The sequence below is a fragment of the Rhinoderma darwinii genome, chromosome 4 (genome assembly GCF_050947455.1).
Source record: "Rhinoderma darwinii isolate aRhiDar2 chromosome 4, aRhiDar2.hap1, whole genome shotgun sequence".
NCBI classification, from domain to species: domain Eukaryota; kingdom Metazoa; phylum Chordata; class Amphibia; order Anura; family Rhinodermatidae; genus Rhinoderma; species Rhinoderma darwinii.
In genome coordinates this window covers 124,232,354-124,258,728 of record NC_134690.1, presented here as the reverse complement: position 1 = coordinate 124,258,728, position 26,375 = coordinate 124,232,354, and the positions used below count along the sequence as shown (strand labels likewise).

Genomic DNA, 26,375 nt, shown 5'->3' with positions numbered 1-26,375 from the left:
TCACACATGCGGACTGAATGTATAAAGAAGTATTGTTATCACACATTTCACATAGCACGCTAGTATCAGGCGTTTCAATACACATTTTACCGGAAAACAAGCCAGAATTTTCTATACTTCTTACCCCACCCATTTAACTGTATCTTAGATATATATCATATATGAAATGAAGATGACTATTAATATGGCCACCATTACAGCTTCAAAAGTGGTTTGCAGACATTTTTCTGGAGTCCAGGGTGGCAAAACTTTCTAGTTATACAGCAATACAGGAGCCGGGGATGGGTGACTGAATAACTAGGCTGACCTGTAATTCAGGAATCTGGGAAAGCTGTATCAATGACTATTTTAGATGCTGCCAAACTTTCCAAGAAACAGATGTTACTAAAGGGCCGTCACACACAGCAATTTTTTAAACCATTAAACAACAATGGGGGTTTTAAAAATCATTAGCAAGTTTATGATGGACATTTCTGTCATTACGATCCTCCCTGCCGGCAGGTCAAAAGCTTCCTTACAGAGGAGAGAATTATTGCTGCCCAGCCTTAGCTCTCATAAGATCATAAAAAAATGATTTATTTGCCAACATACAAACGCGTTTCCAAGTCATTTTCACTTCTTCATCAGATACATACAGGTGTTCACACGATACCAGAATTGAAACAGTAATCCAACCCACTTTTCTGTTCTTCATCAGGTACATACAGGTGTTCACACTATACACAAACACCTGTATGTACCTGAGGAAGAACAGGAAAGTGGGTTGGATTACTGATTAAAGTCTGATAACGTGTGAGCACCTGTATATACCTGAGGAAGAAGTCAGAATGACTTCAAAATGCGTTGTACATTGGCAAATTAATGTTTTTCATGATCTACCGTTCTTTTTACCTTACTAGTGGCACCCGTTAGATCCTGCCTTTTTACTTTTTTTGTTGGATTATCTCTGTTGCTCTCTGATAAAAGGTCTAAAGGTGGAGCAGCAACAACGCCAATCGGAGGCCCCTGACCTACTCATGCACCCCAGAGTTGTGCCTGTTTCGTGCACAACTGGGTTTGATGAGCGCGGCTATGTTTTCTCCGGCTAGAGGATTACTATTATCAATTGTTTATACATATCACACTATGAAGAACTTTCTATCCTATTAGCTCCTAGAAAGAGCCAGGTGTCAATAGCTATTGTAAATGTATACATCGCTACATGAATATTGCCATTGTTCTGATAAGTACAGCAAATTAATATATGATGCAGTGGAGTCATAGGGACAGGAAACTTGAGGGATGTACCCGAGGCTGGATACAGTGGCACAATAGATTGTATAGTTATGTAAACTTAGAGTAAGGACATAAAACAAGCTAAGGCTGGGTTCACACGACCTATTTTGAGACGTAATGGAGGCGTTTTACGCCTCGAATTACGTCTGAAAAAACGGCTCCAATACGTCGGCAAACATCTGCCTATTACTTTCAATGGGCTTTACGATGTACTGTGCCGACGACCTGTCATTTTATGCGTCGCTGTCAAAAGATGGCGCGTAAAATTACAGCCTCGTCAAAAGAAGTGCAGGACACTTCTTCTGACGTTTTTGTAGCCGTTTTCTCATAGACTCCAATGAAAACAGCTCCAAAAACAGACGTTAAAAACGCTGCGAAAACGCAGCGAAAAACCAGAGTTGCTTAAAAAAACATCTGAAAATCAGGGGCTGTTTTCCCTTGAAAACAACTCCGTATTTTCAGAAGTTTTTTGTTAAGCGTGTGAACATACCCTAAGGGTATGTTCACACGAGGGCGTCCGTTACGGCTGAAATTATGGGGATGTTTCAGCCTGAAAACATCCCCGTAATTTCAGCCGTAACGGCATGTGCAGGCGCTTGAACGCCGCGTCTATTACGGCCATAATTAGCGCTGCTATTCATTGGAGTCAATGAATAACGGCTCAAATTACGGCCAAAGAAGTGACAGGTCACTTCTTTGACGCGGGCGTCTATTTACGCGCCGTCATTTGACAGCGGCGCGTAAATTTACGCCTCGTGTGAACAGACAAACGTCTGCCCATTGCTTTCAATGGGCAGATGTTTGTCAGCGCTATTGAGGCGCTATTTTCAGACGTAATTCGGGGCAAAAACGCCCGAATTACATCCGTAAATAGGCCGTGTGAACATACCCTAAGTGTTACAATATTATATTTTCCTGTATAACACCTGAATGTATGACTGAGGTTACTCATCCCGGTATTTTTTACAAATATTGTCTGTATTAATAAATGGTGTTAGAAAATTTTGTATGAACACTGCAGACTAATATTACTAATCTCCTTAATATAAACTAGACATAGAAGTGAGTCATAAAGGCTCGCCAGCATTTTTCCATTTAAAGAATTTTTTCATAAAATAGAATAAAGACTGTCAGGCAGAAAAATCAAGGAGTACGTTGGCTGCGGAAAATGACAGATTGTAGTTTTAAGCATAAAACAATGAAAAAAATGTTTATGCTGGTTTCATACATAATTGCTCTACAATGAGATCTGTATACATTTACACCATAACATCCCTCCATAAACGCCCCGAAAAACGACTGAAAATACTCCAAACATTTGCCCATTGATTTCAATGGGAACAACGGCGTTCCGTTCCAACGGCGCATAATTCACACGGCCGTTTTTAAAAACAGTGCATAAGAAAACAGCCCGTAAAAAAAAAATCATAAAAAATGCCTGATGCATAAAAAATGGCAGTAAATCAGAGGCTGTTTTCCATTGAAAAAGATCCGTATTTTACAGCCGGTTTTTGTTAAGCGTGTGAACATACCCTCATCTCCCACAAAGCCAGGAGTCTGTCGAGCTGCGGTGATCAGTGACATGACGAAGCTAAAGAATCCTTTAAGGAGAAGTTCACATTTGCAACCAGTTTTTTGCTTGTTCCAATGCAGCTAAATAAAAAATAAAACAACTTTGCAAATAGTCTTGATTTTTAAATATCCAACCATTTACTATATACAGCTTCTATGTAAACATACGTATGGCCTTTTTTTTTTTTTTTATATGCCTTTGGTCTATGTTCCCTCCATATGTATTTTGCCAAAAACAAGAACAGATCTCCTAAATTGTTTTTTTTTTTACTGCTGAGTCTAAACTTGATTTTAGCTGGATAAAATATAGAGAAAACACTGGCCACAATTACAGCTGTGTAAAAAAAAAAACACACGTGAGTGTGTCTGCTCTTTCACCGAGCCCTGGCTCAATAGAATGAGCAGCCACTCGATGGAGTCAAGGGCCGTGTTTGAGGCCCCCACAATATATTGGGTTGATCCCTACTAGTCTACACAGAGCTTTGAAAAATGGTCACACTATTTTACAGCAGTTTAGATAAGGTATTAGGTCTGTATTTGACAACAAGCTTCTCAACTATTTCCAATGAAGACCAGCAGAACTATGAATGCAGCTCTGGGTTATGAATGCTTTAAATTAGGATCAGTAGAAGTACAAATTTACTCAACATTTCCTGAAGGATAAATCTATATATAAACGGAAAAATGGTGGTCAAGGGTGAACATATACGACAAGCTTTGTATAAATGCCCTAGATGCCAATGAGAGGGGTCCTTGCCATGTAATTTTACATTTCGATAAAGGAGAAACATGGAGGTGTTGGCAGCAATCATCCCATCATCGGGGAAGGTGGTTAAGCAAAAGAGGGACAACCCTTTACAGAAACTCTAGAAGGTGCTTATGTCAAAGCCTGTACAAAAACAGATTCACAGCAGGAAGTTTTAGAAAACTACACAGGAAATGGACAGCATTACCTTTATATCAGTCTTACTAGATTGATGAACTGTAAGTTTCAGCATGTGTTCAGTAGACTGTCCACAACCTCCAAGTTTGAACTTACCTGGGGCCTCATTTTTGAGATTGGTAACAGTTTTATTTCTTTGCACTGCACTTTATTTATTACTTCCTTTCAGTTATATTATGCAACTTTTGGAAGGTAATGATTCTCCTTGCGGAGATCCAGCTGGTAGGGAGTCTTAAGGGCAATGCTCCCTTGGAAAAAAAATTATGCAAAATAGCTATTTTTCTGGAGGTGAGCTATTTTGAATAGTTATATTAGGAAACAAACAGATGTTCTCTCTACCCACTTATAAAACAGGTTTTAAGCAGTCTATTCAACCAAATAGTAAACTTATTTTACAGATTGTTACAGTTAAAATTAGATCAAATATGTGTATATTAGTTTGGTGCCATAAGTCTAAACATTTCTATTTGTTTTTAAACTTGATATTAAGTAAATTTCTTATGAGCACTTTTTTTTTTTTTTTTTTACATTAACCGACTGATACTATTACATGTGACAATAAGGGTATGTTCACACGGCAACGGCAAATATGTCTGAAATTACGGAGCTGTTTTCAGGAGAAAACAGCTCCTGAATTTCAGACGTTTTTACAAGTGCACGTGTTTTTCGCTGCCTCTTTTACTGACGTAATTGGAGCTGGCTCCAATTACGTCCCAAGAAGTGTCCTGCACTTCTTTGAGGCGGCCGTAATTTTACGCGGAGTCTATTGACAGCGAAGCGTAAAATGACAGATCGTCTGAACAGAACATCGTAAGACCCATTGCAAGCAATGGGCAGATGTTTGCCGACGTATTGGAGCCGTCTTTTCAGGCGTAATTCGAGTCATAAAACACCCCCATTACGCCTGAAAATAGGTCGTGTGCACATACCCTAACAAATAATAAAAAAAAAATCTATATGAATAGTTATTTTATCTCAACCCCTAATACCATAAATATTTTTTTTCACATAGGGCATATTGGGGCAGTTATATGTGGATCCAAAAAATTAGACGTTAAGAAAGAATAATGACCAGACACTTTTTAGAACATGATTGTTAAATTATTTTCATTGTTGGTAGATCAAAGCAATTTTTGCATCTTTTCTTTATGACTTATAGAGCTTTCTTTTTTACAATGTTTAATCACATAAAACACTAACATTTCATTTATATTACTTATATTTATTACATTTAGATCAAGCATCTTCACAAGACTGGTCTTCCAATGATTATATGACCAATAGAAAAAAATACTGCCATTTCCCTATTGTATACAAAGCACTCATTAAACAGGGTATATCTTGCAATTGGGAAGGCAGATTACCTTCTATACTGAGTGAACCTGACCTCCAATAATTGTCTGTGGATCTCCTACTCTACTGCATTAAAAGTGGTGCTATAAAATAAAGCCCTTTAAAGATGTTGTCCAGTTTAGAAAACCCATTTTCATATACCCTATTCTGGAATTCGCAGTTAATACAGGGGGTCCTCTGTTCGGGATCCTTATCTCTTGGCCAGAGTAGAGAGCAGTTACAAAGAGCAACTGCTCTAATTCAGGACAGTTCCTCCATTTATTTTAATGGTCACTGTGTAATGCCTAATTTCCCCTGTGGTGGTGCTGAAGGGAAATTGAATGCTTACGGACAGATTTCCCCACAGATTGGGGATCCCAGAAGGGGGACAATTTGTGATCAATTTATCTTTAAAGAACCCTTCTAACAAGTATGGATTGTCCAAAGTGAAGAACCTATTAATGACCACTGTAAAAATGCATATTGGCTGTCACAATAAACTTACAGTTCCTAATACATCAGAGGCTCTTAAATTATATTTGTTAGCTGATAAAACAGGAAATGAAAAATGGAAACTTTTATCTCGTAGCTGAAAATGCTAAAAGCCCTCTTTGGTTGTAGGCAGCAAACACTGGTAGATAATGTCTGAAATCAATTGAATCATATAAACAGAACTAACCTTTCCTTCAAGTGCCTCATGCTTGTTTTGAAAATTCATTAACATTTCCTTATGTTTTTGTCTCTCAATCTCCAACTCCATATTTGCTTCTTCACTCAATTTTTTCTCACTTTCCTTAAGCTTTAGTAAATATTTCTGGTGTTGATTTTCCACTTCATTCTGCATCTTTAAAGGAAAAAAATATTGAAAATATGTTAAAGTGACAAAATGAGCCTTACAAAGACAATACATTTCCTTTTTGTCATGGCACAGCTTGTTATCTCAGTCAGGGTCGGGGCCCACTACCCTTGGGGGAGCCCACCACGGCGTCGAGCGCTTACGCTACGGTCATGACTCCTCCAGTTGCCGACGCTCTGGCCAGGGATTCTGCTCCGGGAGGAGCCCCTGACTTCACTGTCGATATATGGACAGTGACGTCAGGGGCTCTTCCAGGAGAGGAATCCCCGGCCAGAGCGTCGGCAACGACCTGGATGGGGATTCCAAACCTAGAGGGAGCTCCAATGTTGCTATCTACAGTGGTGGGGAGTTTGTGTGGCACTATCTACAGGGGGTCTGTGTGTGGCACTATCTACTGGGGGGCTGTGTGTGGCACTATCTACTGGGGGCTGTGTGTGGCACTACCTACAGGGGGGGCTATGTGTGGCACTACCTACAGGGGGGCTGTGTGTGGCACTACCGACATGGGGCTGTGTGTGGCACTATCCACAGAGGGCACTGTGGCACTATCTACAGAGGGCACCGTGGCATTATCTAAAGAGTGCACTGTGGCATTATCTACAGAGGGCACTGTGGCATTATCTACAGAGGGCACTGTGGCATTATCTACAGAGGGCACTGTGGCATTATTTACAGAGGGCATTGCAAATATGGGGGCACAAATTGGTGGCCTAACTTTTACATGGGGGCACAAACTGGGGGCCTAACTTTTATGTAGGGGGGGCATAAAAAGGGCCTAATTTCTTTATGGGGCACAAACTGCCGTTTTAATGCTGCCGTGAGGTCTCCCGCAAAGGGGCCCACTAAGTCTGTGTCGCCCAAGGGCCCACACAAACCTGTAGCTGGCCCTGATCTCAGTCACCAGGTTTTAAAAAAAACTTAAAGGTTCATAATCAATTCATATTATACTATCAAATTATACCCCAGACCTGCATTCACAATTGTGTTGTTTGACACTGGAATCAGTCAACACTTTTTTGACAAACAGCTTAGCAGAGTTGAATACTACAGTATATAGTGCTTGGTCTAGACACTTTCCTCATTGCAAATCACTACAGCTAATTCTATTCAAACAGAAAAGCAGGAAGGATTTCTGGGATGTGTTAGAACAGAAGACAGCAGAATTTTGAATGCAGTTAACCCCTTAATGACCGTGCCTGAAAAGACCTTATTGACAAGCTAAATTTTTCTGGTTTTGCCTCTCTGCCTTTTCTGCAGCCATAACTTTTTATTTTTTTTAATTGACGTGGCTGTATGAGGCCTTGTTTTATGCGAAAGAAATAGTATTTTTTTCCTCACAGTTTGGGGGTAAAAAATATTTTTTTTTACGGCCTGAATATAGGAAAAAGCAATTCTCTGCATTGTTTTTCTTGTTTATTTTTTATCCCGTTCATGTTTCACGCTAAATAACCCATTAGATTAGTTCTTCAGGTTATTACGGTCGTGTAGATAACTAATATGTGTAGGTTTTTTGTTTTTATTTAGTGTAGGGGCAATAAAATTTATTTTATGCAAAATAATGACTTTTTTGGGGACTTTTTTTTATTTATTTTTTTTGTTACATTTTTTTTTAATCCCATTAAGGGATAACTTTATTTATAACTTTTGTTTTTACTTGTAATGTATTAGCATACTCCTGTATGCTAATACATTACACTGTGTCACTATGACACAGGCTGCTGTTAGGGCAGCACCTAGTGTGCCCGAACAGCAGGCAAACGGAACAGACAGCCCTGGGGTGCTTTGTAGGTCCCCAGGGCTGACTGCAGAGGGATTCCCCGGCGTTTGATCACATCACCGGAATCCCGGTGATGTGATCAAAGTGGGGAATTCCCTTTGATCATGCCGCGGTCAAGGACAGCGGCAATCAAAGAGTTAAACAGCTGGGGTCCGAATATTTTCCGACCCCAGCTGTATTCAGCAGGCTGCTCTAGGATCAGGAGCTGTTAGTTACAGCTCCTGCTTAGAGGATGAGCGCTCACACGAGCGCTCATCAGCCTGATATACAGCGACGCCAAAAGGCGTCGCTGCAGACTAAGCACCTGCACAGCCTGCCGTCAAAAGACACTTGGCAGTCGGGAAAGAGTTAAATAGTTACTATGTTTTCAACAAACGTTGCATAAATGGACAGTGATGTCAGGAGCATCGGTAGCGCTCTGGCTAGGGACTCCAGGATTGAAAAAGCCCCCGACGTTACTGTCCATATATGGATATTGATGCCATGGGCTCCTCCAGTCCCCATCCAGAGCGCTTCCGATGCTTTAAAACGCCTGATATCACTGTCCATATATGGACAGTGACGTCTGGGTCTCTTATCAGTATCGGAATCCCCGGCCAGAGCATTGCTGATGCCTTGGCCGTTGGTTTTTAAAGCTCCGAACGTCACTGTCCATATATGAGCTTTCCCAAGACAGGAGTCCACAGCCAGATCGCTTGCAAATCAATGCTCTTGCTAGGGACTCCATAGTTGAAAGCCTCTGACATCACTGTCCATATATGAAAGTAGCGCTGTGCCCTAGGAGTTTGGGCGACGAATCCCACTGTATGCCTACACAGTGGGATACGTTGCTATCTTGCATAAGAGGTAAACAAGATGTGAAGAGGCCCTTACTGGTATCAATCTGCATTTTTAAAAGACAATGTACACTCCTCAACATTGAAATTTCAACACCAGGAACGGCAAGCCAGGGGTCTGAAATGGGCCACACATAGAAAAAAATGTGAATTTGACGGGCCGCATTACTTTCAAATTTGAAACAATACAAAATTATTGTTAATCAATTTGTTATTTGAATACTATAACAATACTACATTACTATAATAATACCGCTAGGTTTAAACTTAATGGAAATTTGCAAGTTTACTCCACGTGCTTATTTTAACAATCCAGTTTTCCGGTTTAAGTGTCGCTAAAAGCAGTCTGGCTGCTCAGTTGGCAGTATTTGGCAGACACAAAAATTGCAGCCCCTTTTTAGATAGTGCCACAGTGCCCTCTGTAGATAGTGCCACAGTGCCCTCTCTAGACACTGCCACAGCGTCCACTGTAACTACTGCCACACCTCCTCCGTAGATAATTTCACAGTGAGCTCTGCTGATAGTGCTACCCCACCCCTGTAAATAATGCCACAGTGCCCTCTGTAGATAATGCCACAGTGCCCTCTGTAGATAGTGCCAGTGCCCTCTGTAGATAGTGCCACACACCCCCTAGATAATGCCACAGTGCCTTCTGTAGATAATGCCACAGTGCCCTCTGTAGATAGCGCTCCACCCTGTCGACAGCGCTACACTCCCCCTCCCTGTAGATAGCTCCATTGGAGCTCCCTCTAGGAGTGCAATCCCGAGCAATAGCATTGCCGACGTTCTGGCCGGGGATTCCTCTCTTGGCGGAGCCCCTGACATCACTGTCCATATGTGGACAGTGACGTTAGGGGCCACCTCTAGGAGCGGAATCCCCAGCCAGTGCGTCGGCAACGCTCTGGCTGGGGATTCCATTCCTAGAGGGAGCCCCAATGGAGCTATCTACAGGGAGGGGGAGTTTAGCAATGTCGACAGGTTGGGGTGTGTGGGGCGCTATCTACAGGGGGGTGACACTTTCTACAGGGGGTGTATGTGTGGTGCTCCTCCTTCAGTCTGCTCTCTACTGTCCCAAGGATGTTTCGACAGCTTTGGTGCCCTGTGAGCCGCAGATGACAGCCCGAGACGCATGTTTGAGACCCCTGCCGTAAGGTTATGCAAATCGAGGAAGTAGCAGGTGTTACTAAGATCTGCAAATGATCAAATGGCATGTGCCATGCGGGAGGGGCATAAAAGCCAGATTGAAAGCAAAGTTTTTTAGCCACATGAAACCTCAAAAATCGGTGTGGGATGATTGTGCGATGCCTCCTTTTCATCAACGTGCAAGTTATCGCCACTTGTCGCAAGCTGAGAGGGACAGAATCCTTGAACTGAGACACTTTGGTTTATCACTACGGCAGATTGCTACGTGCGTAGGCCGAGATGTCAGCACTGTTCAACTTTGTGTGTCCCGAAGGTTGGGAGAACAACAACGAACGGCAATGACAGCAAGAGGTGCGTGGAGGAAAACCTCTGCACAGACCGTTGTGATCGGAAGAATGCCACATAGTGATCCACCCTGTACTGCAAGTAAAAATGGACGTGCTATCCCAAGCCTAGGGCAGCAACCAGAGTCGACACAAACCATCAGAAGGCCTTTGCGTGACATTGGACTACGAGCCAGATGTCCAGCTACAGGTGTTCCATTTAACACAAGCCACTGCTCTCAAAGGCTATCATGGTGCACAGCAAGACGGCAATTGAGGCTGGAATAGAGGTCTATGCGCTTCAGCGATGAGTCCTGCTTTTGTCTCGGACACAATGATAGCCGGAGGTCTGGAGACCACATTGTCCACTCCACTCCATGATGAAGCCTTTTACAAGGGAATGTCATACCGGTCCAACCTCCGGGATAATGGTGTGGGGTGGCATAATGTAAGGTAGCCAGACCTTTCTAGTCTTCATTTCAGGTACACTAACAGCTCGGCGTTACATTGATTTGGTCATAGAATCTGAGGTGCGGACATTTCTCCAAAGCGTCCCAGAAGCCGTTTTTCAACAGCACAACGCCAGGCCGCATGTAGCTCATGCTACTGTGAGCAGCCTGCATGGCCTAAACGTGCACGGCCTGCAGTGTCTATGGACTTGTCTCCCATCGAGCACATCTGGGATATCATTGGTCAGCAATTGCAAACGGAGCTGCCAGCAGCCAATCTTGATGTTTTGCGTGCCCAATTGCATTCAGCGTGGCATAACATTGCTCAGACAGTCATTAATAACCTCATTGATAGCATGCCAAGGCGTGTAAGTGCGTGGCGCTCATACTCGATATTGAATAAATCAAGATGATTAGAATATTTTGTTTCCATTTTTATAATTTGCATATCATTAACAGGTCTATCGATCCCATGATTTCCACAATTCGAAAACTTTTCCTTCTCGGTGTTGCAATTTCAATGTTGAGAAGTGTATTTGTGGTATATAAAACATAAAGGTCGTATTAATAAACTTTCCTTTTTTAATTCAATGCAATATGAAGGCCAATTTGCGATGTCATGTAGTGAATCTTCTTTAGAAAAAGAAAAAAAAGAGGAAAAACAGGTTTCTGTTTAGAAGCCTGAACAAACATTGTTGTTTTTTTTCGTGATAACAGACAAGGCAGGGATAATGCGTCTGAAACATTAATAATGTACAAAATGTAGTTTGCATTATTAATACCATAGTAGGGATGTGTCTCAATATTATAAGTGAGAAAAGTGGGCTTGCAGCTCAGCTGTATATGAGGAAAGTTAGGCGGTCTTACATATTAAGATATTACATTTCGCTCAAAAATAAAGTAAGTCTCTTTCTAGATTATTTTGGTTTTACAGATACTGGGTTTCCAAAGCAGACAACCACTATTGGGAACCGTTCTTGTCATCTAGCTTTTCCACCGACCTTGAATGGCAAATTAATCTTCATTCTTAGGCCTCATGTACATGGCCATGTTATGGGATTTTATATGGAGTTTTTTCTGCCGGACTCTCTATGAATCCAACATAAAAAATAGTGGCCTGCTCCATCAAATGCCATAATGTTCCTTTTGCTTCTATGCAAAAATAATCTCATAATACATGAGCTGACCTACAGCCTCCTGCACGCAACGGTTACATCTAGTTCCTATTAACTTTCCTGCTGCCCTGTCCGTGTCACAATTATTCTGGCAGTTTGGTAGTTCTGACATTATATTCATAAATCAAAAAAGCCTGGAATGAACAGTGCTACACGTCTCTACCTTATTGAGGACTGCTGCAGTGATTGATATTTTTTTTTTATAAAGTGTGATTCTCATCAGCAATGAAAAGAAGTATTCGGCACACAATACTGTAGTTGAAGAAAATCTTGTTTTTTATTTATGGAAATAATGCAAGAGGCTTAGTGCGACGTTTTGGTCGTCAAATGTCCTTCATCAGGCTCTGAACCTTCCTGGGAACTGGTGTATCCTGTAGTTGGCGCTCTGTTCAGAATGGCGGCTAGCCGCTAGAATGAGCAACAATACTAGCGGCTAGCCGCCATTCCGAACAGAGTGCCAACTACAGGATATGCCAGTTCTGTAAAGGATTTGCCTGACAAAGCTTCTGTGTCGACGCCTGTGGTTAATCAGCCTGCATCTGTTCCTAGGTCTGTTAGAGTGACTCGATCTGCTACCACTCAGGCTGGTAGGATGAGGAGTGGGAGAACCTATCGCAGCCTGGCCAGACGGTTCTAGCTCCCGCCCTTGGTCTACTTATACTTTAATTTGCTGCTTGTCCTTTGCCTGTGATTCTCCTGTTTCCTGGCTCTGGTGTTCCTGCTGTTACCATTGACCTCTGCTTCATATTGACCCTGGTTTGACTGACTATTCTCCTGCTCTGCATTTGTTACCCCGCACACTCCGGGTTTGACTCGGCTCGTCCACTACTCTGTTGCTCACGGTGTTGCCGTGGGCAACTGCTCCACTTCCCTTTGCTTCCGTGTACCCTTGTCTTGTTTTGTCATATTGAGCGTAGGGACCGTCGCCCAGTTGTACGCCGTCGCCTGGGACGGGCTGTGCAAGTAGGCATGGACTGAGTGGCGGGTAGATTAGGGCTCACCTGTCTGTCTCCCTATCCTGACATTACAAGTTCCCAGGAAGGTTCAGTGCCCGATGAAGGTCATTTAACGACCGAAACATTGCACTAAGCCTCTGGCAATATTCTCATAAATAAAAACAAGATTTTCTTCAACTACAGTATTGTGTGCTGAATACTTTGGGTTGGGAAGCTATTCGTGCACCTACTAAGTCTGCTGCGATCTGAACCACTACGTACCTATTCTTATCAGTAATGACTCATCTGTAACTGCAATCTATGAAGATCTCAAGGAATAGCTATTTCAAGACTGAAGATATGTAATAAATATGCCCTTAAAGTATTCCCATCTTGATAAATATACTATAAAGCTCATCAACTAAAAGTTATGCAGTTCTGTAAATACAGAGGCTCCATCTTTATGACAGCCCCTCATTGTATATAGCTCATTGCCTAGGGATCCGGCCACCACTGATTTCCTTTAGTGGTGGCTGCGCTTGCGCAATGATTTCCACTCCAGGAATGGCCGGCCGTGACATTGTGAACAAGCCTAACGGTGCATGCGCGTTAGGTCCCAGACGGTCGCGAACGTGCCTGATGAGAGAGAGCTACATGTGTGTCAACTGTACACTAAAACTAGAGTGGGGTCAAATAAAGATTGCTGGGAATACGGGAGGATCGTCTCAACCACGCTTAGCATGGCTGGTTGAGACGATCTGCCACCTTTACTCCTGATACTGCTAGTACTACAGTAGCTAGCAGCGTCAGGAGCGCGCACTAATGAAGCAGTGGGGCTTGATTGACATCAAGCATCTCACGCCCCCATTTAGAAAATATAACAAGTAGTAGCTGCGTTGGAAGGCTTAAAAAAAGATAGAAAATTAATTTTTGAAAAGTATTTACACCATTAAACTAATTATTTGCAGTAGGTTTACTAATCATGAAAAAAAAAATATAAGCCTGCACTCGGGAATAACCCTTTAAACGTCATCATCATCATGTTACCCTGCTCTCTACAAACAAACAAGAATAGTTTATGTTATTGAAATAAAAACAGCAATCTCTAATGTAATTGTCATCTGGCAATGAGCAGATTGGAGTGGTTGTGTGATTTCTGATAAGGGACTAAACAGTCATTGTCCTCTAGGGCAGGTGACGGCAAACAATTATGCCAGGAATTACTCAGTGCAATGCGCAATGAAGGACATCACTAATTCTTTGTTCTGTAATTTGTGTTCGAACATGAAGTATTCCCATATGCAAACAAGAAGTGTACCAGGTGCAGTAACATAAAAGGATTGTACAGCAGAGGTGGGGAGAGACGGAAAAGACTGCAGCTTTAAACAGATTACCTGCAGTCCAATTACATTGACCAATTATTTATGCCAACTGCAGACATGGCTATGGTTTATCCTGCCTCTACTGCCGTCATGAGTGTTTTGTTTTTTTTAATAAACTTTAGGGCCCTGTTCACATGGCATGATTTAAGCTTCCCATTGACATCAATGGGAAAGTGTGCCGTTAGTGCATACAAAGCGTTTTTTCATGCACTTGTGTTTAAAAACAGCTTTACGTAAAAAAAGAAATGTCAGGTCAACGCATAAAACGCACCGAAAACGCCCCTAATTTCCATAGTCAATGGGAGTCCTAATTACATGCCCCAAAAAAGTGCGAAAGCGCGCACAAAACGCATCAAAAAACATGATGAAAACGCATAATAAACTACTGTAGTTTAAAAAGTGCTTTACAAAAACGCTAGCAGTTTAGACACGTTTACACGTCATTTTTTTTAGCACCGTGTCAGCAAGGCCTTAGTGTCAATAATGTTGACCCTATGCTAGTATATATGGGAACTGCATATGCAACAAAAAAATGTTTCTCAATAAGGCCGGATTCCCACGTAGAGTAAACTCTTCGGAGTTCTGTCCGGAAATTCTGCAGAGTTTACAGTAGCAGCAAAGTCAACAAGATTTAGAAAATCTCATTCCCACGCTGCGGAAAAAACACACAGAAAAGTGGCGCGGAAAGTGTTCTGCGGTACGACTTTCCAAAGCATGTCAATTTATGCTGTGGGTTCCGTGCGGAGATGCTGTGTGTTTTGCCATTAGACCGGGTTCTCATGTAGCGTGAACGCTGCAGAACTTCCGCAGTGGAACTGTGTACAGCATTTGCAGTAGCAGAAAAGTGGATGAGACTTAGAAAATCTCATGCTCACGCTGCGGATAAAAACCGCAGAGTAAACATTAATAAATTGACCTGCGGTGCGGAATTAAATTCCACAGCATGTCAGTTTATGGTACGTTTTTGTTGATTTTCTGTTCTGGGTTTTTCCCATTGAATTCAATGGGGTTACAAAACAGAAAACCAAGTGTTGCAACCTTTGCGGCGTAATCACAGCGATTATGCCGCAAAAATCCCAACTCACAACAAATAAATCATACTTACCCAGAACGCCCTCCTTCTTCCAATCACAGGCTGCAGTGTCAAATCGTATGAGGCCGGACTACGCGCAGGGGGTTAGAATTAGCGATTTTTCCGCAGCAGAAATTCCATTGGAAATTGCGATTTTTCGGACGGAATGTTCCTGGTCGGACACACAGCGTGATTTTTACGCAGCGTATCTGACCCGTGGGAACCCGGCCTAAGGCCTTATTCACACGAATGTGTCCATTTTGCACGCGTAAAAAACAGTGTTTTTCTTGCGTTGCAGTTCCATGTGCCATCAGTGTTTGTTCTGTGTGGCATCAGCTTTTTTTCTTCTCATCCTTTCCTTAGCAACTGTTGCGTGAAACACAGACAGCACACCAGTGGCGTAACTACCGCGGTAGCAGCAGTAGCGGCTGCTACGGGGCCCGGGGCTTGAGGGGGCCCGTGCCGCCAGCCGACACGCACACCCAAATGCCCGGTGGCGCCGCTAGCAGCCGTTATGGCTGCTACAGCGGTAGCGCCGCTACTGTGGGGCCCGCGCCGCCGAGCCTTACACATGCCTGTAGGTGTCGCTAGCACCGGAGGGGGCCCCAGTGCTAGCGGCAGCCAAATACATGTATTAGCACTGAATGGCCGGGCATGTTCCGTGCCTGACCATCCAGTGCCTTACAATGACACTGATTGGCTAGCGGCGCGATGACATCATCGCGCCGCTTCCATGCTTGGAAGGTGCTGATTGGCGGGGCAAGTCATTCTGCCCCGCCAATGAGCGTCATTGGAGGATGCTCGTTCAGCTCCTGCAGACATGCTCAGAAGAGAGCATGTCTGCATCGCCAGTGAACAGCGTGGGAACGGGATCATGTGAGTATGTCAAGTTTTTTTTTTCCCCCCTCATAAAAGTGTGAAAGGCATTATCTATAGTGGGGGGGTCTATCTACAGGGGGGGGGTCGTCTTTATGTGGGCTATTATATATATATATATATACATATATATGGGGTCTATATGTGGGCCAGTAGCTACAGGGGGCTCTATATGTGGGCCATTATATACAGGGGGGTCTATATGTGGGGGTGTGGGCCATTATATACAGGGGGCTCTATATGTGGTCCATTATATACAGGGGGGTCTATATGTGGGGGTGTGTGCCATTATATACAGGGGGCTCTATATGTGGGCCATTATATACAGGGGGGTCTATATGTAGGGCACTATATACAGGGGTGGGCTATATGGAGAGCACTATCTATAGGGGAGCTATTTTTTTAGGGTGCTTTCTATAGGGGTGGGCTATGTGTGGGACACTATATACAGGGGTTGGGTTACCTGTGGGGCACTAGCAACAGGGTGGCTATATGTAGTGCACAGTCTAAAGGGGTGGGCTATATGTGGGACACTATATACAGGGGGAGCTATATGTGAGACACTATCTACAGAGGTGGGCTATACGTGGAACACTAACTATAGGGGAAGCTATATGTAGGGCAGCACGGTGGCTCAGTGGTTAGCACTATTGCCTTGCAGCTCTGGAGTCCATATGTGGGCACTATCTACAGGGGCTTCTATGTAGGTCACTATCTACAGGGGGCACGGTGTGTGTGTGTGTGTGTGTGTGTGTGTGTGTGTGTGTGTGTGTGTGTGTGTGTGTGTGTGTGTGTGTGACAGTTATATTTAGATGTGTTTAGAATTTTAACTTTGTTTACAGGTGCAGAAATGTTTTAAAAGTGAGAAGCTGAAGACATCTGAGCGGAAAACTGCAGAAGTGGGTCATGGCGGGAGAAATCCATCATAGATGTCTGAACCGGAGGGAGAAGAAAAGAACTAGAATCTGAGACGTCACCGGTGAGTCACTTAATGTAAATGTTTATTCTGCCTCTAATCAGTATTGTAGTCACTGTATGATCTGCAGCGAGATGATGGTGATAGGATTTTTTTGTGAAACCGCATCTCCCAGCATATCCTTACCATTGTTCCGGCCATGCTGGGAGCTGTAGTTTTACGCCGTACAAACCTATACGCAGTGGCGTAACTACCGCTATAGCAGCCGTAGCGACTTCTACAGGGCCTGCAGCATGAGGGGGCCCGTGCCACCCGCCGGCACGGCCCCCTCCGATGGCCGCAGGCTCCGCTAGCAGCCGCTATGGCTGCTACAGCGCGACGCCACTGAAGGGGTTGTTCCTACAAAAGACATGCATCCCCTATCCACAGGATAGGGGATACATGTGGGATCGCTGGGATGAGGAGAACGGGGGACCGAAAGTCCCCCCTAAGTTCTCCATCACAAACCTCGGACTTCCGGGGTCTGTGTCGGCAGCTCCGTAGAAATGACTTGCGCACCGGTCGTGCTTGTGCGCATGCGTGACCAGCGCTCCTTTCATTTTTATTGAACTGCGCAGACGCCGGAAGTCCGAGGTTTGTCATGGAGAACTTTGGGGGACTTTCGGTCCCCCGTTCTCCTTATCGCTGCCAGCGATCACTCATGTATCCCCTATCCTGTGGAGATCCTGTGGAGAGGGGATGCATGTCTTTTGTAGGACAAACTATAGGCCGTTTTTTTTTTTTGGGGGGGGGCTATATGGCGTTATCTACAGAGGGGTTCTGTATGGTGTTATCTACAGAGGGGGTCTGTATGGCGTTATCTACAGGGGGCTGTGTATGGTGCTATCTATAGGGGGGCGCTGTGTGGTGGAATCTATAGGGAGGCACTATCTACAAGGGGGGGGGGGGTTGTGTGATACCCAGCAGAGGGGGGGCCCCAGTCAAAAGTTTGCTATGGGGCCCAGTCTTTCCTAGTTACGCCCCTGCAGCACACGCATGACGTCCGTGTGCTGTCTGTGATTTTCACTCACCCATAGACTTCAGTGGCCTGCAAAAACGGACTAGAATAGGACATGCAGTGAGCTTCATGCAACGGAAAGACACTGCGTGAAAAATCACGCATGTCTAAATAGCCCCATTGAATTACATAGGTCCGTGTGCTGTCCGTTGTTTTCACGGACAGCACACGGACGTATACAACGTTCGTGTGAATAAGGCCTTAGGGTATGTTCACATGGCTTATTTTCAGCAGGTTTTCGGGCCGTAAACGCCTTTGAAAAAACGGCGTTACAAATAATGCCCTGTAAAAAGAAGTGCATGTTACTTCTTGAGCTGTTTTTGGAGCCGTTTTTCATTGGGTCAATAGAAAAACAGCTGAAAAACGGCCGCAAAAAAAGCCTCAAAAAACGTTTGTGGTTTAAAAAACGGCTAAAAATCAGAGGCTGTTTTCCCTTGAAAACAGCTCCGTATTATACAGCCGTTTTTTGTTTAGCGTGTGAACATACTGTTAGAGTCCGGAGTGGATCGATAGTACAGCAATGCAGTGGCAAAGAAGTCAAATTTTCTGCAGCTTAAAGAGTCTCTGTCACCACATTATAAGTGTCCTGTCTCCTACATAAGGAGATGGGCGCTGTAATGTAGGTGACAGCAGTGCTTTTTATTTAAAAAAACAATCTATTTTCACAACGTTAGGAGCGATTTTGGTTTATGCTAATGAGTTTCTTAATGCCCAAGTGGGCGTATTTTTACTTTCGACCAAGTGGGCGGTGTACAGAGGAGTGTATGACGCTGACCAATCGGCATCATGCACTCCTCTCCATTCATTTACACTGCACTAGAGATATAGATATATCACTATGTGCAGCCACATACACAAACCCTAACATTACTACAGTGTCCTGATAATGAATACACATGAAATCCAGCCTGGACGTCATGTGTACTCAGAACCCTGACACTTCTGAATCTTTTCTGTGAGATTCCAGCAACGGATACGAAATCTCGCGAGATTACAGAAGTAAACGAGATTTCGTTTCCCTTGCTGTAAATCTCACAGAAAAGATTCAGAAGTGTCAGGATTCTGAATACACATGACGTCCAGGCTGGATGGTCATGTGTATTCATTATCAGGACACTGGATTAACGTTAATCAAGCAGAATCGCTGTGTATGTGGCTTCCGTTTGGAAGTTTGAGGCAGATTTTCCTCTCCCTGCACGACGATTTTCGCAGCATTTTTCGCAGCGTTTTTCGCCGGCGGCCATTGAGCGCCGCGGGCATAAACGCTGCGAAATACGCTTTCTCTGCCTCCCATTGATGTCAATGGGAGGTCAGAGGTGTGAACGCCCGAAGATAGGGCATGTCCCTTCTTTCACCCGCAAGACGGTTTTACCGCTCGTGGGAAAAAGACGCCTCCCATTGAAATCAATGGGAGGCATTTTCGGGCCGTTTTTGACGAGTTTCGTGGCGTGGTTTGCGCATCAAAAAACTCGTCAAAAAACTCTGTATGAACATAGCCTGAGAGCTACAGAAAAGTATTTTATTATGCAAGGAGCAGGAATGCAGGAGGCATGTTGTGGGACTAAGTTGGAATGGAACATCGCTTTGAAGCTGAGCTTTGTCTTACTGGCAGGAACCAGATCAACCCCCCTTTAAGGTCACAGTGTAAGTAAGACTTGAGGTGACTGATATGTGAAACTGGTGAATCTCTAGCTGGAACTGAGATACTCCTTTCTTAATAAACAGTTTACTGGAGTAAGATGCAACAAATTTATTGCCCAAAAGTCGCAATTTACCTAGCAAATTGTGACTTTTGCGAATGTTCTATGCTAGAAAACTGTCTAGAAAAGTTAATAATTTCCCCCCTAATGAGTGTTTAGTTTTTGGCTGTACTTTAACCTGTCAGTGACCGCCATGTCGGCGGTCACTACCGGGCTTCATTCTGGCGCATTAGCCTTTTTGCGATGCTGCAGCGTCACGAGGAGCACTAAAAGCTCTCGGCTATCAGAGGTAGGGGAGGGCTTGGAGCAGACCTGCCCAAGCAGGCGGGATCTAAATCAGCATCCCAGATCCCGCTCGTTTAATCCGTTAGATGCGGCGGTCAATAGCGACCGGTTTTAGAGGGAGGGGGCTCCCTTCTCTCATCCCATCGGCACAACTGCGATGCGAACACGGGGTGCCGATGGTTTTTATGGCAGCTGGGGGCCTAAAACAGGCCCCCAAGTCTGCATTTACTGAACGCCTTATAGGCCATGCCATTGACAGGCAATAATACACTGCAATACAGAAGTATTGCAGTGTATTATAAAAGCGATCAAATGATCGCCTACTGAAGTCCCCTTGTGGGACAAAAAAAAAAGTTAACAAAAAGTTTCATAACATTTATAATAAATAAAAATCCAAAATAAAGTTTCTTGTGCCGGCTACAGCGGGTGCCGGGCTGTCTAAGGTCAGCTGGGCTCCTGCTCTAACGGGTAGGATCAGAGTTACCTCCTATCAAGGGTGTTTAACCCCTTAGATACTGCAGTCAAAAGTGACTGCGGTATCTAAGTGATTTTAGAGATCACTGTCACCCCATCACAACCCCGCGATGTGAACGCTGGCTGCTGATGATTTCTATGGCAGTCGCGGGTCTAACAAAGTTTATGCCTAATAGAATGCCTGTCAATTTTATACTGACAGGTTGAATACACTGCAATACAGAAGTATTGCAGTGTATTATATTATCGATAGAACGATCGCATAGTGAAGTCCCATGGTGGGACTAAAAAAAAAGTAAAAAATATACCAATAAAGTTTAGAATAAAAAAATGTAAAAAAAATTCAAAAACTATATTTTCCTATTACAAAATGCGTTATTATAAAAAACAAAACAAAGACGACACAATTTGTATTGCAACGTCTGTTTCTTGAACTATAAAACTATTACGTCATTTAACCCGCACGGTGGACGCCATAAATAATTTAAAAAAAAAATATGTCAATTTCTGTTCATCCTGCATTCCAAAAAACGCAATAAAAAGCTATAAAAAAAAAAGTCTGATGTACCCCAAAATGGTACCAATAAAATCTAAAAGTCGTAAAAAAAATAAGGTCTCATACAGCTACGTTGGCGGAAAAATTCAAATGTTATCGTTTTTAGAATATGCGGATACAAAAACAAATAATTTTTTTTAAAGTGTTTTTATTGTGAAAAAGTAGTAAAACAAAACAAAAAAACAATATAAATTTGGTATGGCCATAATTGTAACCCACCCGCAAAATAAAGGTATTATGCTATTTATACCACATGGTAAATGGCTTAAGTTTAAAATGCAAAAAAGAATTGCAGAATTGCTGTTTATATGTAAGCCACATTAGTGCGATTAAAACATACAACTCATCCCACAAAAAATAAAAAAGTTATTGCTTTTGAAATGTGATGATAAAAAAAAAAAAAAAAAAATGAAAATATCGCTTGGTCATTAAGGCCCAAAATAGTCTGATCACTAAAGGGTTAAAGTCAGAGAAATATAACCTTTGCATTGGCTGTACTAGTAATCACTTGCATTATGGAAATATGAACTTTACATCGGACTCTTCATTGTCAATTTGAACAGTTCCGCTCTCTTGCCATGTAAATGCTAAAGTGTGTTTGTCTATCAGAGAAGGGATCATGGCGATGCTATAGAAACGTCTGGTATTATGGATGGCAGCTAAGCAGAACAGTCTAAGATATGATAACTAAGTGAGTATTCTGCAATAGTCTTATGTCAAAGTGATCATACTCCTGTAAAAGCAGGACTGTTACCTTTGTTTCCCAGCTGTCCTCACTCAGTATACTTTCTTTGAGAGCTTCCTGTAGCTGTTCAATTCTGTTCTGATAGGAAAAAATGTTCAGTTCTCTAAAACAAAAGGCAGTAGAAAGCAATATATTAATTTGTGAGAATTCAAGTAATGTTACTAAGTCCTATAAGATTTATAGTACAGGAATGAGCATAGTTGCCAACAGTCCCGAATTTGCCAGGACTATTCTGAATTTACAGAGAAAATCCGACAAATTATTATCCAGGATGTGTCCCGGCTAACCCCGCCTTCTGCGACCAGGGCCGGAAGGCCCTTACATTGTAAGGGGAGATTCACACGAACGTTGCGTTTTTGCGCGCGCAAACAACGCAGCGTTTTGCGAGCGCAAAAACCATTTGACAGCTGCGTGTGTCATGCGTGTCTGATGCGCGGCTGCGTGATTTTCGCGCAGCCGGCATCATAGAGATGAGGCTTGTCAACGCCCGTCACTGTCCAAGGTGCTGAAAGAGATAAATCTTTCAGCACCCTCGACAGTGAATGCCGAACACAACAGCGAAAAACCTGTAAAAAAAAAAGATAAAGTTCCTACTTACCGAGAACTTCCCGGCCGTTGCCTTGGTGACGCGTCCTTGGTGACGCGTCCTTGGTGACGCGCCTCTCTTGACATCGGGCCCCACCTCCCTGGATGACGCAGCAGTCCAAGTGACCGCTGCAGCCTGTGATTGGCTGCAGCCTGTGCTTGGCCTGTGATTGGCTGGAGCTGTCACTTGAACTGAAGTGTCATCCCGGGAGGTCGGACTGCAGGAAGGAGACAGGAGTAATCGGTAAGTTAGAACTTCGGGTTTTTTTACAGGTTAATGTATTTTGGGATCGCAAGTCACTGTCCATGGTGCTGAAACAGTTTAACTCTTTCAGCACCATGGACAGTGACTATCTCCTGACGTCGCGTACCGATAATTTTTTTGCCGGGATCGGCCAAAACGAGTTTGGCCGAACCCGGTGAAGTTCGGTACGCTTGTCCGGCTTCGCTCATCGCAAAGACACTCCGTTTGGATGTTCGGAAACAGAAAAGCACGTGGTGCTTTTCTGTTTTCATTCATCCTTTTCACTGCTGTTGCGCGAATCACGCTCGTCCCACGGAAGTGCTTCCGTGTGGTGCGCGTGATTTTCACGCACCCATTGACTTCAATGGGTGCGTGATGCGCGAAATACGCAGAGTTATTGAACCTGTCGCGCTTTTTGCGCAGCAGACAAACGCTGCGCAAAAAGCACGGACTGTCTGTACTGCCCCATAGACTTGTATTGGTCCATGCGTGCCGCGTGAAAACCACGCGGCCCGCACGGACCGAATACACGCTCGTGTGAATCCCCCCTAATGGTGTTGCTAGGACTGGAAATTGGCCCGGTGCCTCGGACGACCGCCATATTCAATTGTATCTGCGTCTTTAGAGATACAATTGAATACTATGGCAGTGCAGGAATCTATCCGTTCCCTGCTCTGCCATTCCCTAGGCTACATGTCGCGTTAGGCCTGCAACCTATAAGACGCTGGGAGGTGATCCCTGCGCATGCTGGCAGAATGGCATCACTGGATTGCACAAGCCTAAGGCCCCATGCACACGACCGTGCCCGCAATCACAGCCGGCCGCCGACTGACAGACGCATTTTCGGGCCGTGCTCCCATACGGCCCGCAAAATGCAAAAGAACGGACATGTTCCATAATTCCCGGAACATTTCCGCGGCACGGACACCCTTCCGTAGTGCTACGGAAAGGTGTCCGCATTCAATGAAAGTGAATGGGTCCGTTTTTGCGGACCGCAATTGCGGTCCACAAAAACGGAGGTTTTTTACGGTTATGTGCATGGGGCCTTAGCAAGGATTCCGTCTCAGCACCATATAGGCTGCAGGAATGAGGAGGCTGTGGAACACCGTTCTTCGCAGGAACGGAGCTAGTTGATTATACATTTTTTATTGGATTGGGGGGCACCCAGGCACTATCTACAGGGGATGTGTGGCACTATCTTCAGGGGGGTGTATGTGGCACTATCTACAGGGGGCTGTGTGGAACTATCTGCAGGGGGCTGTGGTGAGTATGTTTTTTATTATTTGTTTGGGGGCACCCAGGCACTCTATCTACAGGGGATGTGTGGCAGTATCTACAGGGGGGTGTGGCACAATCTACAAAAACGGGTGTGTGGCACTATCTGCAAAGGGGGGAGTGTATGGCAATATCTACAGGGAGTGGTGTGTGGCACTATCTACTGGAGGTACTGTGGCACTATCTATGTGGATGTGTGGCACTATCTATAAAAGGGGGGAGTGTGTGGCACTATCTCCTAGAAGCACTATCTACATGGGCTGTGTGTGGTACTATCTACAGGGGGCAGCGTGGGGTACCATGTACAAGGGGCACTAAGTGTGGCACGATCTACGCTGGTTTTTGCGCTACTGGTAGTGGTCAGCACATATCGCCTACCCTTTTTTTCATTACAGCTTGTAATATAAAGGGCTTGGTTGGTGCATAACAATACTCGTAGGCTAAACACCAGAGGGTAGCGGGAGCGTGTTGAAAATAACTTGGTTTGCAAAGTATGCGTTTGGAAACCCCCCTTTAAAAATCCTGTGTTTGTCCCTGGTTGGGGAACAGTTGCTAGGACATATTATAGTGGTGTGTCTTTCCACGTAACGGCCGCTCGGGGGCAAAACCTGAGTAACAGACTGCTGTGTTCCCTAGTGTACAGTTTGCTGCCTGAAAGGAAACAGCAGTGGATGATATGAGGGTAGGAAATCCCTGCGCTACACCAACTGGTAAATATAACGTTATTGACCTATTTACCGCCTCCAAGCAGTGTTTTTCTTGGTGTGTGGTAATTGTGAGAAATGTTGTGAATTGTGTCTCCCCACAGATGGGACCTTTCGTTCTTAGCATGCGTGTCATAACTAGTAATTCGTATTTCTTATTACTCATTTTATCCTTGTGCGCAGTTTCTCAAACCTGTATCTTCGGCCTACAGTATAGGGCAATTGTAGCAGCCGAGATGTAGGTAAAGACGGGTTATATTTATAGAAGATATGGCTTCAATTATAAGACCTTGAGATGTTGCCTTCTTTCAAGCTCATTTCAGCCTGTGCCCAGTGTTATCAGTTTCTGGGAAAGCTGAATGACAGCTAATATGGCCGCCACTAAGCTCCCATAGAGGTTGTCACAAAGTTTTCCAAGACCCTAGTGATAACGTAAGACATCACCTGCATGTATACAACCAGATAACAAGAGAGGGATACCGGCCACCATAGTAGTTGTCAGCCAAACTATTGCAGAAATTTTTGTTCGTTTATTTGTATGCAGAAATTCTGGGAAGAAAGCCATGTCCCGATTAGCTACACCCACTGTATAAGCCACACCCATAAGATACACCCACTAGATAACCAAATCCATAAGCCACACCCACCACAAATGCTGTGCCCCAATCCCTCTCCATAACCAAAGTGTATCTGGAGAAACGGAAAAGGTATCCTGAAAACCACACTGTCGCTACAAGAGATAGGAACTATTAAATTATTTTGGGCAATGTACTAATTTAAAGCTATAGCTTGATAGCAATATTAAAGAGGCTCTGTCACCAGATTATAAATGCCCTATTCCATACCTAATCTGATCGGCGCTGTAATGTAGTTAACAACCGTGATTTTTATTTTGAAAAACTATAATTTTTCAGCAAGTTATGAACAATTTTATATTTATGCGAATTAGTTTCTTAATGCCCAACAGGGCGTTTTTTAACTTTTGACCAAGTGGGCGTTGTAAAGAGAAGTGTATGACGCTGACCAATCAGCGTCACACACTTCTCTCCATTCATTTCCATCTGTACTCACAGCACAGCGTGGCCTCACAAGATCACGCTGTGCTGTCACATACACCCACAGTAACTTTACCGAAGTGTCTTGAGAGTGAATAGACATTGCCTCCAGCCAGGATGTGATGTCTATTCACACTCCCGACACTTTGGTAAAGTATCTGTGGGACTTACTCACAGCACAGTATGATCTCGCGAGATCACGCTGTGAATGACAGTACAGAGTGATCTCGCGAGATCTCGCCGTGCTGTGTGAGTAAGTCCCACAGAAACTGTGATGAATTCCACAGCGATGGTGTATGGTAAAGCATAGCTTCAATGCTGACAAGCTATCCTTATCTGTGCCAATCTAGCTATGGACTCATCAGCTAAATTAAATCAGACCGTCTGGTTGCCAGGGTCACATTACCTAACAACCACCTTCTTTTCAAGTGAAATAGTTCATGTAAGCATACTAGATACCATGCTATTCAGCCATAGTCATTGCTGGCACTTCTCAGGAAATCATGATTTAAAGATTTCCACCCAAAATGTAAAAGTCCATATTGGTTGTCACTTTTGAATTAGCTTATAAGCAACTCATAGTAAAACTATCATCTGTCACTGTTATTGACAGAAAATTCCGACAAATTGGCAGATTTATCATCAGTTGCATAGAAAATAATTAGGTACCTTGGCCACTGCTCTTACTGACTCACTTATATTACGCTGTATTTGCAGTCTATATTATATTATATTATATTATATTATAATATTGTAAAGGATCTGCCAGGCACTGCGGGGTTAACTCCCAGAACTAATCAGTCAGCACCTGAGAATACATCCCTGAGACTGAC

At 43.7% G+C, this 26,375-nt stretch overlaps 1 protein-coding gene across 1 annotated transcript in view; it reads right to left on the bottom strand.

The window, feature by feature from the left end:
• Positions 1 to 26,375, bottom strand: part of LOC142760462 (uncharacterized) — a 66,670-nt gene that overhangs the window by 12,468 nt on the left and 27,827 nt on the right. The window contains exons 4-5 of the mRNA XM_075863653.1: positions 21,689 to 21,782; positions 5,802 to 5,966 (exon numbers count right to left, since the gene is read on the bottom strand). Of these exons, the coding sequence (XP_075719768.1) occupies positions 5,802 to 5,966; positions 21,689 to 21,782 (259 nt within the window). The remainder of the gene's footprint in view (positions 1 to 5,801; positions 5,967 to 21,688; positions 21,783 to 26,375) is intronic.